This window comes from Cynoglossus semilaevis, chromosome 9 (assembly GCF_000523025.1).
Source record: "Cynoglossus semilaevis isolate Cse_v1.0 chromosome 9, Cse_v1.0, whole genome shotgun sequence".
Lineage (NCBI taxonomy): Eukaryota > Metazoa > Chordata > Actinopteri > Pleuronectiformes > Cynoglossidae > Cynoglossus > Cynoglossus semilaevis.
This window is the reverse complement of record NC_024315.1, coordinates 19,448,282-19,463,554: the sequence shown is the minus strand read 5'-3', so window position 1 is coordinate 19,463,554 and position 15,273 is coordinate 19,448,282. Positions and strand designations below refer to the sequence as shown.

Sequence of the window (15,273 nt, the reverse complement as noted above, 5' to 3'; positions counted from 1 at the left end):
GAGTTTTTTCTTTAGCAAATAATGAAGTTTAGCAAAGAGAATGATAAAACCGCAGTAAAAAAATGAAAATGTGAAGTTTAGCAAAGAGAATGATAAAACTGCTGAAAAAATGAAAATTAAATAAAAAATGCACAAACCTAGTGGCCCCTGTTACAAAGTAAAAGGGCCCTTCTTACACTACTGTGTGGCCCCCGTGAACGAGGCGACAAAATAATATCACGTGACGTAAGTGGGCGGTCCTCCGACAGCGCTGCTGAAAAAAGCCATTTTCTGGCGCTGCTGCTGCAAATTTTGTTCAAGTCCAGATAAATATTTCACCTGGATCGTATTGTAGAGCAGGGAACAACTTGGATGCCAAAACAGGTAGGAATATCGGTGCGTCTTTTGCGGTCGCTCTTTTGTCCCACAAACATGGCCGGGCCGTCTGCGGAGCCGCACAGCGGACTGAACGGTGCCACATTTTCGAGTCTCCCCCTCTCTGGCTCTCCCTCCCTCGTTACCCTCCCGATACACAGCCCTGTCAGTGAATTTAAGATGGCTGCTTTGTGTACCACGGTCATTTTTGATTTATTTCACCTCAAAATCATGCATTTGACGTTGAGGGCCCCGCGGCGCCGCTCTTCTCGCCGGCTGTGTGCGTCGGCGGCGCTGGGTGCGGGAGCGCAGATCTCCGGGGCAGAAATGGTGCTCGGCTCTTTGTTGATCAGCGGTGCCGATGCCCGGGGGGATAAGTAGGGACCAGGCAGGGGCCATTCTGTCGAGCACCGCCACTCTCACGCCGCGTGTAGCCGCTACGCTGCTGCCGAACGGCGTTACATGGTGGTCGCAGCCGGTCAGTGTGGCCGTGTTGATGGAGCAGCAGCTCCCTTTGTTGTGGTTTTCAAACCTGCTGTCCCACCAGAGGACGAGCTGCAGACATTGTCTTAAGCCCGGGGGAGATGGTTGGCTGTGGGGCAGGCACTCACCCGCCATATGGAGGAGACGGATAATAAGTCTCCCTTAGCACAATATACATAATTTACTATGAGATGAACGGTACCATAGTCGGTATAGCCTCGGTCCAATACCACTTAAAAACAACATTGTATCGAATAGTAAAATAATGGAGGGGATGAAAGACAATGGTCAATTAACAAACCCTACCCCTTGAAAAAAAAAACATTTGTTTTATAAAAATGAACCGTATTGCGTTTGTGATATTGCACTTCTGAGTTATCTTGTTCACCAGTGTTAAAACCAAGCGATGCTCTCAAATAGGTTAGTTTTTGTTTTGTATCGCAGCAAAACGCGTAATAAAGATCCAGTTTTGTCAAGGTACAATCTTGTTTGCATTGGCACACAGTGCACACAAGATCATTTTAAGTTAGGTTCTAGATCACCAGGGTCTCTTTAGAATCTGGCCCAAATGTGGCGTATGCAGGTACATGGTCATCTTTAATAAAATGAACCAAGAACATAAGCACACTGTCTGTATGTATCAGCAAACAACGAACAGGAACCTTGAATGTAAGAAAAAACTTTCTCAAATGTTTCCATCTTCTCAAGCAATCCCTGTGAAGACCTACTGTACAGGGTTCCTGTAGTAATGTAATGTAGTACTAACTCCAACTAGTGGTGGGATGTGGATTTTTATCTATCAAATATGTTTGACAAGATACATTTTCTTTAATGAGTGAATCAGTTAGTACATAAACAGTTCAATGTAAACAACACATTTGTTTTCTTCTGTATCTGAGCACTTTTATCTGTCAACTATATTTACAGATTACTACAATCTTATAGTACAAATATACCTATTATATTCAACAGTTGAGACATTTTTGGCTCTGAATTCTGTTAACTAGTCTGACACAAATATACCTATTATATTCAACAGTTACTAGTCTGACAGTACCAGGGCTGTTGTAGCTAACTTTAACACTGTTTCTGTACCAGGTCTGTTGTATCTTCCATTGGCTCTGGTGTCTGTATCAGAACTGTTATAGCTAACGTTAGCTCTGGTGTCTGTACCAGAACTGTTGTATCTTACATTGGCTCTTGTGTCTGAACAAGAGCTGTTGTGTCTTAAATTGGCTCTGGGGTCTGTGCCTGGACTGCTATAGCTAACGTTAGCTCTAGTGTCTGTACCAGAACTGTTGTAGCTAATGTTAGCCCTGGTGTCTATATGAGAACTGTTGTAACTTACATTGGCTGCTCTAGGCCAGGACTGCTGTAGCTAACTTTAGCTCTGGTTTTTGTACCAGGACTGTCATAGCTAACGTTAGCACTGGTGTCTGTGCCAGGGCTGTTGTAGCTAACTTAAGCTTTGGTGTGTATGCACGCAGCAACATGTTTCACATTGAAGTGATTTAAAAAAAAATTAAAAAGTCTTGTCTTTTATCACTGTTGACCAAACTATTTTGGGTGATGTCACTCAATGCATCCTATGTATCTTCATCTGGTGAAAATTTTAAGTTTAAACTTTAAGTGCCTTACTGCCACCTACTGTGCTGGAGGTTGTCCTGGCACACAATGTTACCCATGTGCCATAAATGAGACAAAACGCCTTGTTGTTGTTTTTTTAAGATAACATTGAATATATTTAAATAAAAGCATACTTGTGTATTGATAATATACACCACCTGTCATAACATTAAATCATAATGTGTATGAAAATATGATGAGGCCATGCCTACTGTCCGTTATCAACATAGCCATTAATAACTTGATGGCTATGCTGGATGTTTCCTTAATTAAGTATTGTAGATAATGCAGTTAAATGCATAAACATATTTTGATATCCACTGACTGGACCTAATTTTCTTTTGGCTCATATAACTTTAGTATTATATTTATTATTAACCTTTTTTTTGCACTGAATATGAACGAGTAAATAAATGTGGATGAAAAACAACTTTTGATGATGTTTTTGATCTAAATCAAATCCTGTTTGTGTGAATGGGCGTAATCCGTCGTGTCACCTACTGTTGTCAACGACAACTAAAGGCCCCCTTTTTTTTTTATATTTCAAATGATTCATATCCTGAGTTACAGTGAACCTGTTTGAGGCAACGCAGGTTCAAGAAAGTACGGCCAATTTTTTAGCTTTTTATTTACAACATTCCATGCATGTACCGAGCCACTGGTGAAGAACAAGTACAGGCAGTGTTTTCTTTGAGACTCTGGTCAATAAGAACCTTTTGGTAAAGCATGTATTTCCACCAGGGCGGCACATCGTTGTAGGCCTGTCAGTCTACACATCAAACCATAACCCTTGTCAGAAAAATGAGTAAGGCATGGTTTTACCTGTGTAGGAGAAGAGACCAACGATGGAGTGTTAATGGCCTTACACTCTTGCTTTGAAACTATATTGTAAACTGACACAGTGACTGGCTTTGAAACTATATTGTAAACTGACACAATGACTGGTCATGTGACAGTTGTTTTTTTTATTATTATTCTTACTGCAAACCTACAATTTAGGTTCCAATTTTGTGAAATACACCAGTTGTTTTTTTTAACTGTGAAATCTCTCCTTCCTCCACAGATCCGTCCACATGGAGAAAATGCAACCCAACCGGATTAAAATCACAGACCTAAACCCACACCTCACATGTCCACTCTGTGCTGGTTACTTAATTGATGCCACCACCATCGTCGAGTGTCTACACTCCTGTAAGTCCATATCATTTCATTCTTACCCTGTTAACCTCAGCGGAAGACAAATCACCACAGAGCCCACAGTGTGAAACGTCTGAAAAGCCATTGAATTTCCTCATGTTAATAGAACGCCTACATTTGTTTTAAAATTCCTTGTTTTATCCTATAAAACTTGTCCCTCGTTTCACAGCAGGGACAAACAACAACCACATAGATTGTTGAAGTAAAAGAATATAAAAAAAAATATCTTTATATCCTTGGATTTGTAGACATGAAGTTTTTAAGTTTAGTTAGTCAAGTCTACCTTTTAACTCTCGTCTATCCTGAGCTTCTATTATTATTATCTATGCATCTTTTTTTCCCTCACTTTGTGGCTACTTCATACTTTTCACAAGTAATATGACCAAACAAATGTGTCTCCATTATCTGAAATCACCAATTGAGCCAACAGCATGGAACTACCATGGAACCAACAGGGAAAAAAAGTGTACCTGTAGCAGCAGCCTATACCACAAAAAGCTGGTTACTTTCCTTAACTGCGAAACATTTACTGTCAAAATCAATACTTTTCAAAAACTAGAATTCTATATTATTTAACAGTACAACAAAAAAAAATCAATTTTGGTGGAATGTATTCCACATTTTTCTTTGTAAAACAAAGAACATAAAGTGCCTTTAGAAATGAATAAGACTTATTTTAACCAAAATCCTTAGTGGTTTTTCACATTTCTGTACCAACAGGTCTATTTAAAAAAAAAAAATCCCAACTATCTCATTCAGCTAATTCTATTTTTTGTGTTGGTTCAGATACCAACACAAAAACTCGTATTCAGTAAAAGTAAATAAAGACTTCATTAAAGCAGTATAGATCCCATGACAAACATTTTTGAGCAGCTTTAAAACAATAGTCTACACCATCAGCTGGAATTGTGGCTTTTTGAATACATAGTAGATGGATGGAAAGATAACAGTGAATTAAATCATGGCAGGGCATGTTGCTTGACATCATGTGTGAAACGCACAACGGCAGAACCAATGTGTAGCCACAGTAAAATGAATGCAATCAAGGTTGGTTTTTTTTTTTGTCTTTGAATAATTTCCTTAGTAATGCATTCATGAGTTCATTTAGCCGCGTAGATTTGTCTATTGATTTAAGTTTCGCCACACTCTGTTGTTGCTCTGATAATGTGCATGCTGCTAAGGCATGACATAGAACAAGTGTCTTAAAAAAAAAATAGAAGTTGTTGAAGAGTTCTTTTTAACCTTGACCATGACCTGGAGGACTGAGAATCTTTATAGATTCTGTATCTCTGTCTGTGTAATGTCAGTGTGAAGGATTATCTGATTCCCTATCTAGTTATTTAGTCAAGGTATGCTACGATGAGGCAGCGGTGGCTTGGTGGTTAAAGAAGCAGGCTTGGGTCTTGAGGGTTTAAGGTTCAAATCCACCAGCTGTCAAGTTGCCACTGAGGTGCTCTGAGCGTGACACTGCACCCCTGCGGGGGTCACATTTTTTTTGCGCGCAATGTTGTGCTTTGTCAAAAATAACATAATTTACTTGTGTTATGTTTTTTTTTTCTGTCTAGTCTGTAAAACTTGCATTGTTGCCTTCCTCGAGACAAATAAGTTCTGTCCTCGATGTGACGTCCAGGTCCACAAGACGTGTCCACAGCTCAGCATCAAGTAAGACGGGTTTGCCTGAACACACACACACACACACTTGATTGCTGAAGGAAAATGACGAGTGATTAATAAAGATCTATCTATCTGTCTGTCTGTCTATCTGTCTGTCTATCTATCTATCTGTCTGTCTATCTGTCTGTCTGTCTGTCTATCTGTCTATCTATCTGTCTGTCTATCTATCTGTCTGTCTGTCTGTCTGTCTATCTATCTATAAGGTATGAGCTCTAAAGTTTGATAAACTTTCTCTTTTTGTTCCCAGGGCCGACAAAACCCTACAAGATATTGTTTATAAGCTCGTTCCAGGTTTATTCAAAGGTAAGCTTCTGTCTCTGGAGGCTGTGAGACATCTGTACAGTAGAACAACGATACTGGTAGTTAGAACTTTTTCCACGTGTGATGTGATTTCATCTGGAATTAGATGAAATGAAACGGAGGCGAGACTTCTACGCAGCGAACCGTGAGCTGGAGCCAGGGGAAGTGGTGGAGACATTCAACATCGCAGAGGATGAAATCATCAGTTTGTCCATACAGTTCTACGAGAGGAATAAGTGAGTGGCTCATCTGTCTAAATCAGTGGTTCTTAACCTTGTTGGAGGTACTGAACCCCACCACGCTCGAATGCCCATTCACCCAACCCTGCCTTTTCCCTGCAATACCTACATTTCCCCAAACGATGGCGTAGAAAATAATAAAAGCATTTTAGAATTTTATTCCTTATGCATGACTTTTACATGTCATTTATCTTCACACAAACGCTCCATCTATCTGCTACTGACCCAGCCCCCCCTGTTCAATTTGAGGACAATTGTGGCCCGCAAGTGAAAAAGTTCGCCCACACCTGGTCTTAAATGAAGAGGGACGGTGAAACCATTTACCTTTAGCCCTTAACTATAATAACATCAAAACATATTTCACCAAAGATGGAAATTAATACTTGGTATTAATGTAACAGAAAATTATGCTTGATGGATTATAATAAATGTCCGTTTGTCTTATGTGTTTGAACATTTCCTGCAGAAACGAGAAGCAGCGCTCAGAGGTGGACGGTGACAAGGTAAAGCAGAGCTTTCTTTTGAGACACGGACAAGCCCTGGAGTGTCATATACGATCATATAGACTGGTCTTAGAGGGGACATACTATGCAACTTTTCTGCTTATTTAGGACCCATAAAATTCATTTTATTTTTTTCCCAAATTCCATTTTATTTTATTTTTTTCCAAAAATTCAATTCTTTTTGTTTGAATTTTTTGAATTTTTTTGAATTTTCAAATTTTTTCTAATTCAAATTCTGTTTTTTCCCATTTTATTTTTTTGGGAATCCCAATTTTTTTCTTCCTTTTACTCCTGACCTTTTTACTACTGACCAACTCAGTTTTTATTATATATATATATATATACATATATACATCCATCCATTATCCTCCGCTTATCCAGGGCCTGTATACATATATATAGACAATATAAAAAAACACATTTCCTTAAATGCATAACCTTTGCGAACCATTTGCGTAATTAATTTATGCTAGACACAAATGAAAACGGGTTGGTGCACAGAAAATAATAAATAATAGGATATACACGCTCGCATACTATTTGCATCATGAGGAATTCTGACCTTGTAAAACATTTATTTTTTTACACAATTGAACACTCTTCATATACAATCATATATACTGGTCTTAAAGGGCATATATATATTGTGCTTTCCTTTTCTGCTTATTGACCAAAAAAAAGCACACTCACCGCATGTTGTGGCAGCGGAGATACATTGCTCTCACTTATGATTAATGAAGATGGCAGTGATCGGAGCAATTTGTAGTAGTCATAAGTACAAGTAGGGTTGTTGTAGAAAACCCTGAAGGTCCTAACTGCTTTATCTTATAAATAATTCTGTGGTATAATTTAGTCTGCCAGAAGTTTTCATGTCTTTCTCTTTTGTTTGTTTTTTTTGACTGGGTCTCAGGCCAATGGTAAACGCTTCCTCCAGTGTCCAGCAGCCATGTCCGTCATGCACCTAGCAAAGTTCCTTCGGAGCAAGATGGACATTCCCAACAACTACAAGGTAAGGAAATGCAGTACATGCGGAGGCAACATTTAAAACCAAAAATGAGGAAACCAAGGCCGAAACACCGAAAGAAATTATTATGCTGATTATTAGTACCATTGCATTTTTTTGTGTACTTAAATTCAATAAAATCAAGGCACTGCAATTGCATACATTAAGAATAAATAAATAATAAATCGAAAATGTATAAATAAATTGTGATTGATCAGCTGTCACTTTGATGCCCTTGGTCTCCCCAGCAAGACTGCCTCCCAAAAAAATTCAAACCGGGTATTTTTTTTAGGGACAGAGCACCAGGAAAGGACAGCAGGCTTCAGATTATTACTATTATTTATTTTACGGTAATAGTTCTGGTGTCTGGTGTTCATCATCACACTTTCCAGCAGATGGTGCCCTAGGCACCTGCCTTTTTGTCTGTGAAGGTACAGCAGAAGCCAAAAAAACTGGTGAGAAACCTGGGATGTGTGAATTTTTTTCACCACAGGGACTAAAACTATACTGTTGTCCAAGGAAGTCCCAAAGATGTGACCTGGGATTAAAGAACTTTCTTAGACAAATTCACTTACTATGTGCTAAGCGCAATTCCTGGTCCGTCCATCTTCCTGATGTCGTAGGTCACATCCATTTTCTTCAGGCAAATGTAAAAATGTAAGAAGAAAAAAAGTTATCCTGGAAAACTACATCTGCTCAATGTATCTCTCTTCTGTTCAAGTGTGTACATGCAAACACATGCATGTTGCGGTGCATGTTACGAACTCTACTAGCCAATCACATTTTCACTTTTCACTTCACTTTCCAGGTGACTTAGAAGAGAATACTCTGACCTGTCAAATGTAACTTTTGGCTTTGGTCAGAACCGTACTTCAAAGTACTATTAATATATTATATATATTATATATATAATATGTACTATAAGTACTATTTAAGAAGTACTTATCCTGGGAAGGGTATAAGGGGAGGGGCTTCCAATGGATTATGCCACGCTGGACATAAGTGTACTGCTGTAAGGCTTGAATGTTAAGAAGCATCCAGCCACTAGGTGGCAGCAACTCATACAGTGGTTTGTACAGAAAAAAATATACATACATATGTTATCAGGTTCTCTATAGTATATTAATTCGGGGGGGGGGGGCATGACAGAAAATAATAGAGAACCATTGGGTTAGAACATGATTCTAAAGTGTGTGTGTGTGTGTTTGTGTCCGTGTGTGTGTCACAGGTGGAGGTTTTGTATGGGGACGAGCCCTTGAAGGATTACTACACACTAATGGACATCGCCTATTTCTACGAGTGGAGAAGAGTGAGTGATGAAGGACCTTCATATTGTTGGGTTTTTTTTTTTTCCCCAGATTTTTCTTACCGTGTACTCTTCATAAGGATAGAAAGTAACAATCGCCTTACCTTTAAAATAGACTTTTGCTTAGATAAACAAAATAGAACGTTTAATCAACAAAAATACAAATAAGCGCCTGCTGCAGTCCCCTCCGCAAACTCCTCAGGTGTCACAGACCCCCTGTTGATTAGACCTGTAATCACCCAGTCAACTGGTCGGTTTATTGGTGGATACGTTCAAGGTTGACCGAAATTCTAATCGGCTGATTGTTTTTGTTGTTTTATATATATATACATATATATTTATATATATGTATATATATTTACATATATATGTATATTTATATATATGTATATATATATATTTACATATATGTGTATATATATGTATGTATATTTACATATATGTATATATATGTATATATATACATATATGTATTGTGTGTGTGTGTGTGTGTGTGTGTGTATATATAGTGCTCCGCATTAATGAGTACACCCCACCAGACTTATCAGAAAACCTTAAGTATCCTTTCAGAATCAACATTTACTATGGAACAATGCAACGCAAAATGAGGCTACAGGTGTCGGCCAATGAATGCGAGCGTGATTTGCTTCTTTGCTCCTAGAAAAAAAAGGTTATTTACCTAACAAATTCATTCAAGCTCATGTTGCAAAAATGAATACACCCCATTTAAAGTCGTTGGAGAAAAGCCAAACTTAAACCTCTTCTATAAAGATAGATAGATAGATACTACTGAGAATCTAAATGATGGAGGGATAAGACAAAGATCACTGTTGTTGGAAGGTGGTTGAATAGCCAAGTACTGTATGTCTCCTAAACTGTACCCAACTGAACACCTGTGGGGGATTCTGAAGAGGCAATTTGAACGTCATTCTCCATCCAGCATCCAGGCACTAAAAGGAGTTGTTCTTGAAGAATGGAGAAAAAAAAAAGATAGATGTTGCATTATGTTCATGTCATGCCTAGACGACCTGGCGTTGTCCTCAAAAATCACAGTGGTCACACAAAATACTTACACTGAAGAAGCCTCTCGGATGAGAGGTGAAACGTCTTCAAGAAATCTCCTCTGTCCAGTTGCCCTCGATGTAACTTATTTTTAAACTAGAAGTAGTCGTCCGCGTTTCAGGGTGTATTCATTGCTTCTGCTTAAACTGATTTGAGTCAAACTGAAGATTGGATGAGTTAGATTATTATACTTACTCCTATGTTATGGTGTTTAAATAAATGTTCAGTGAAAGTCAACCTTGTGAAAATTTGGGACATTGAGATACTGACTTCTCAAAGGGAGTATACTCATTTATGCTGAGCACTGGATATCGTGTTAATTTCATCAGGAGGAAAGTCTTCAGAACATGAATTATTCATTATTATTAATATTGAATTATTATAACATGACGAAAAACAATTGTCTAAACATTCCTCAACAGTTCTTGTGCTGATATCACTAGTTGACATATTCATATATTTTCGGAAATCATCGGCCATGACATTGCGCAGACGTTGGGCGCTTAAAGCTGCCCACTGTTCACTTTGGTGATGGGTTAAAAGCAGAGGTCCCATTTCATTGTGTGCAGTGGCGCGCTGTGTCACAATGAAGTTCACTTTGTTGTTGTTTGTTAAAATGGCTTAGAAAAACCCGAGATTTTAGAACCTTAGCTCTACATGGACATACTTATGGACAAAGTTGATGATGATGATGTCATCTTCCTTTTCCGCGTAGACTGGGCCCATCCCTCTGCAGTATCTGGTCAAACCCAACCGGAAGCGCAGGAGGCCATCAAAGTCCACGGCTCAGGGCCACTCTGATGGCGTCAACACGAGCCCGGCCTCGGAGACAGACTCCCAGAGCGACAAGGTCCACAGTCCTGTGGCGACCCAGCCAGCCCGTCCCTCCTCACAGTCCAACCCGGCAACTTCCCATAACTCCTCCCCCACCGTTCAAAGCTCCAACGGTACCGCTGTGTCCAACAGTGCTCCACGACACACTCACACCTCCAAACAGGGCGCTAATGCTCGCAAGGTGACTGTCAACGGCACAAGCTCTGGAGCAGGCAAAGAGGAGACGAGGTGCAGCAACAAAAGCAGTTTGCCCCCGGCCACCTAACATGTGACTGCAACATCGGGAGGGAAGTGTTGGAATTTCTCTCTTTCTTTTTTTTTTTTTTTCTTTTTTTTTTGTCTTCTTTCTTTGAAGTCAGTTCAAATTTGTTCTTCTGGACAAACGCGGAGCCCAGATTCCTGTTCTCACCTTCCAACAGCAGAGACTGAACGTGCAGCCAAATGGACACCTGTCTGTGTGTGTGCACGTGTTATGTGTGATAGACTAGAAGGATGCACACATACACAAACTGTACAATGGGTATCAAATGTGAGCATGTGCGCGTACATATGTATAAACTTATCTTTTATACAGATATTGTAATTGGTTTTCTATGTTTATGCAGTGGCTTCCTTTCATTTCTGTTTCACAGCTGTTCATTCGCTTTGGATTTGTTCCCGAAAACAGGTTAACACCAAATATTGGAAACGCCCTAACAGTTTGTCCACTGTTCAGTACCAGGAACTTTCAGTACTAGACAACTTTTTTTTTTTTTTTTTTTTTTGGAACTTATTTCGCAGATTTTTATTTTGAGTGTCCGTCACAACTAGGTAAGTACAGAGTGACTGTCTGAAAAATAAAGGTCCAGGACTCCAGGTCTGATTCCATGGCTGGACTTCCTGGTCAGTTCATTGGTCTTTGAGAAAAAATGTGGCCATTGGTAACCAGCAAAAGAAGAATAGAACCCTAACCCTAATTAGGTATTCTACTTTTTTTTAAATAAAAAATGAACGTGCGTTAGGGATGACCACAAAGTCTTAAGGCCTAAAACTTTTTTGTACTGTTTATTTTTATTTATGTTTTTTGATGAGTGTTTCCACTAAAGGTTTTGGGACTGTTTTTTTAAGGCTTTAAAGCAGGAATCTTCACACACCTACATTCAGATAACCTGTTACCATCAAAAACGGACTTCCCGTTTGAATATTGAATATGAATTCTGGTACTTAAAGTCCTGGTACTAAAATTAGGCTGTTAAATTTGGAACAATCCTGGTACTGCCTGCTGTGTAAATATCCAGTATGAGTTAGCAGCACATTCAGACAAAACTGTCAAAGCACTTTTTTTTTAAATGTCGGATCACAACGTCCAAGCCGAAAAGTATTTTCCAACAAGGAAACAATTCTATATCAACAGTATCAAGCACTACCATGGAGTTAAGTCACAGGACAGGTGCGTCTTCTGTCGGTTCAATAATAATAAACAAGAAGGGATTTTGAACGTTTGGTTGCGTCTGTTGTAGCTCCATTGTCAACATTCCTCTTTGACAAAGTTTGTTGTTTTGCAGCTATATGTGCATGTCAATAAAAATGTTTAAATATAAGGTCTGTCTGATCTGACTCTTCTTGTTTGACTTAATTGAGCTTCTGTTTATTTTATAGGGGACAGTAACGGGCAGGGGCCAGTAACAAAACAAATCAAACATAAAAAATAATCAAGATTATTAATGTATTAGGTGAAAGGATTCAGACAACAAATACAGTTGAATTTTAAAACTATTTAAAACGTACGTATTTTCTGGACTATAAGTCCCTCTGGAGTATAAGTCTCACCAGACATAAAATGAATAATGAGGGAAAAAAAAACATAGAAGTTGCTCTAAAGTAGGGTGCACTTGTACCCTCTAGCAGTTGACTGTGTGAAAATAAAAATTTTCAGTGGTACAGGAGTAGCAGATACTGGTACACAAGCCTCTGATTGGATGGCTTTGTCGAAGGCATTCCTCTCTGATGAGGATGGTCTTGTCCTTCTTCTTGGAGTCTGACTCCAAGAAGAAGGACAAGACTCACCGATTACCCTGACCTTTGTCACTCAGATATAATCCATATCTTAACATCATTATGTCTATAGAAACCATCCGTAATGTGCAGAAATGTAATATAACGAGTCATTATAAGCTAGATAACTCACAGGGACGCAGGCACTCACGTACGACTTATATATTAAAATATATAATTTCACGTGTCGTTATTTTCACACTGACAGCCGCTAGAGGGCACTCTAGGAAATAAGGTCTGGAAAATATGGCATATGGTACCGAAAGCAGCGCAACCAGGGAAAAGGTGAGATGGGCAAGAATGGATGAAAAGAACAAATAAATAAATATTACCAGGCCTATATTGGTATTGGTTGATATCGGGTTTATAAGGGTTTATATTGGACATCCCTAGCTCAAGCGTTTTTATCGTTTTCTACGCCAACCCCGAGCCTATGTTTGCTCATGGCTGGTCTTGGTGGTCAACCCACCAAGTCAATTTGTGTGGACCGCGGAAGCTTAAAAAGTGAAAAAGGTTTGTTTGTCACACAGCAAGGTACAATATTTGTAACTTCAAAAAAATAATAATCTATTGCAGAAGCATTATAGAGACTATAGAGTCTTTCAGTTATGACAGGCCCTTCAAGAGGAAGAGAAAATTCGATACGGTTGCATAGATAAAGAAAATATTGAGATTTTGACATTTATTTGCTTCGCTGCACCACTCTTGTAATGGCTTCCTGTCACATAGAGGGGCCTGTTTCCCCCACTTTGGGAACCACTGCCCCCCCATAGAATGTATGGTTTCCACATCATGTGGCCATTTACACTATTTTACACAACAGAAAATCCACAGTGAGTCCATGCGGCGTTCTTTTATAACTGTTAACGAGAGCAATCACACATTTATATCAGCATGTTATTAAGGTGTGTACCATCGAACATAATAGTATCTAATCTACAACACGAGAGCTGCCAACAATCATCGAATGGCTAGTCAGTATTTATTCAGGGTACACTTGATGGTCAATCTTCTTCTTGTTGAAACGTGAGAGAATAACATGTTTTTCGAAAGGTAGTTCTTCACAATGTTATTGAAACGTGAGAGAATAACATGTTTTTCAAAAGGTAGTTATGGTCAGCTTTTTTTTTAAAAAAAAAATGTCTCCAGAAAAAACAAAACAAAACAAAAAAGACAGATAAGGCCTGCAAGTTTGAACCATTGAACCAAATATTATCACAGAATTTAATAATTCACAACATCAATACCGTATTTTCCGGACTATAAGCCGCTACATTTTTCCTATGCTTTGAACCATTCGGCTTATACAAAGATGCGGCTTTTCTATGGATTTTTTTTTTCCAGCCGCTAGGGGGCATTCTAGCAGGAATTGCAAAAACAAGACTGGGGAAGTCAGAGCAAAGAAGAACACGCTAGTTTGGATATAGGCAGCTTATAGTCTGGTGCAGCTTATATATATGTTTGTTTGTTTGGTTTTTTTTTTTAATAAGTGGGTGCGACTTATATTCAGGTGTGCTCTACAGTCCGGAAAAATACGGTAGTTTGATTTTTCGAACAACCCGAAGCTGAAAAAAATGAACAAACTTTGTGAATTGATGTATAAATAAAGTCATGTACGCAACCATAAAACAACAAAGGACAGCAGACATGAAAGAATTGATGCTGTTGGACTGTGTGAGGTAGAAAATGAATCATGATCAGTTGAACAATTAGCTCTTACGCTGTACGCCGATGACAGCATAACATTTCCTCGCATCTTTATTACTAACCAAAAGCACAATCCTGCTAAACATGGTGGATTAAATCGACCGAAACATATGTATGTATGTATATATATATATTACGTCAGTCTGTTCCTTACAGTACAGAGATTAATAAATCGATGACCCACTTTTCAATTAAAAACTACACCCGTATACAGTATATATTCCGTATCTAGTAAAAAAGGAAAATCCCTGATACCCGACCAAAAAAAAAAATCAAAAAATCAAAACATTTCTCTCCATCACTCAGACTTCAAACAACTTCATTTAAAGAAGCTTTTCACTTTTTTTACGACGTCCCGGTAGATGACCATCAAGTGGGAGTTGTCACAGTACGGTGCATTTTTGGTTTGTTTGCAGGCACACAAAAAGACTGTTCTGTCTTTGTCTGCTGTGAAACGCAGTGGTGGGATGTTGGGGGCCTTGGACTTGTGAGCTCCATCGCAAAAAGGCTGACATAAGAAAAAAAAAACAAAAATACTGTGAACATTTCACATAATCACAGAGTTATAACCTGGAAGTATATCAGAGCAAATCTACTGGGATCTATTAATCATCATATTACTGTATTTTCCGGACTATAAGCCGCTACTTTTTTCCACACGCTTTAAACACTGCAGCTTAAACAATGACGCGGCTAATTTATGGATTTTTATGGGCTAACGAAGTTCATACCGTTGGGATCAATGACTTTTCTGGTCGGCTACTGTGTTATACTAGTAGCGTATGTCTGTCTGTGAATGGCTGTCGGGGGTGCTCCGAGAGTATGGGGTCGGGGGCCCATTGTCGCATTGCCGGCAGTAAGTCGGACCTGTTCCCGGTGCATGTTGGACTACGGCAGGGCTGCCCTTTGTCACCGGTTCTGTTCATTATCTTTATGGACAGAATTTCCATA

At 39.0% G+C, this 15,273-nt stretch overlaps 2 protein-coding genes across 2 annotated transcripts in view; one reads left to right on the top strand and one right to left on the bottom strand.

Annotated features, from left to right (window-relative positions):
• Positions 1-205: 205 nt before the first annotated feature.
• On the top strand, positions 206-13,745 carry LOC103384354 (polycomb group RING finger protein 2). Its single transcript, XM_008317847.3, has 10 exons — positions 206-363; positions 3,527-3,654; positions 5,226-5,322; positions 5,582-5,637; positions 5,741-5,870; positions 6,340-6,376; positions 7,287-7,385; positions 8,608-8,688; positions 10,463-13,668; positions 13,722-13,745. Exons 2-9 carry the CDS (start codon positions 3,537-3,539, stop codon positions 10,844-10,846), a joined length of 1,002 nt encoding a protein of 333 aa, XP_008316069.1. The 5' UTR covers positions 206-363; positions 3,527-3,536; the 3' UTR covers positions 10,847-13,668; positions 13,722-13,745.
• A 2-nt stretch (positions 13,746-13,747) lies between these two features.
• The window catches only part of LOC103384352 (CDGSH iron-sulfur domain-containing protein 3, mitochondrial), a 3,410-nt gene continuing 1,884 nt past the window's right edge, over positions 13,748-15,273 (bottom strand). The window contains exon 3 of the mRNA XM_008317845.3: positions 13,748-14,830. Coding sequence (XP_008316067.1) covers positions 14,642-14,830 — 189 coding nt within the window. The 3' untranslated portion in view covers positions 13,748-14,641. The remainder of the gene's footprint in view (positions 14,831-15,273) is intronic.

Coding starts and splice junctions, on each gene's coding strand:
- LOC103384354 (XM_008317847.3), top strand. CDS start 3,537: ATGGAGAAAATGCAACCCAACCGGATTAAAATCACAGACCTAAACCCA. Junction 3,655..5,225: donor CGTCGAGTGTCTACACTCCT/GTAAGTCCATAT, acceptor TTTTCTGTCTAG/TCTGTAAAACTTGCATTGTT. Junction 5,638..5,740: donor CGTTCCAGGTTTATTCAAAG/GTAAGCTTCTGT, acceptor ATCTGGAATTAG/ATGAAATGAAACGGAGGCGA.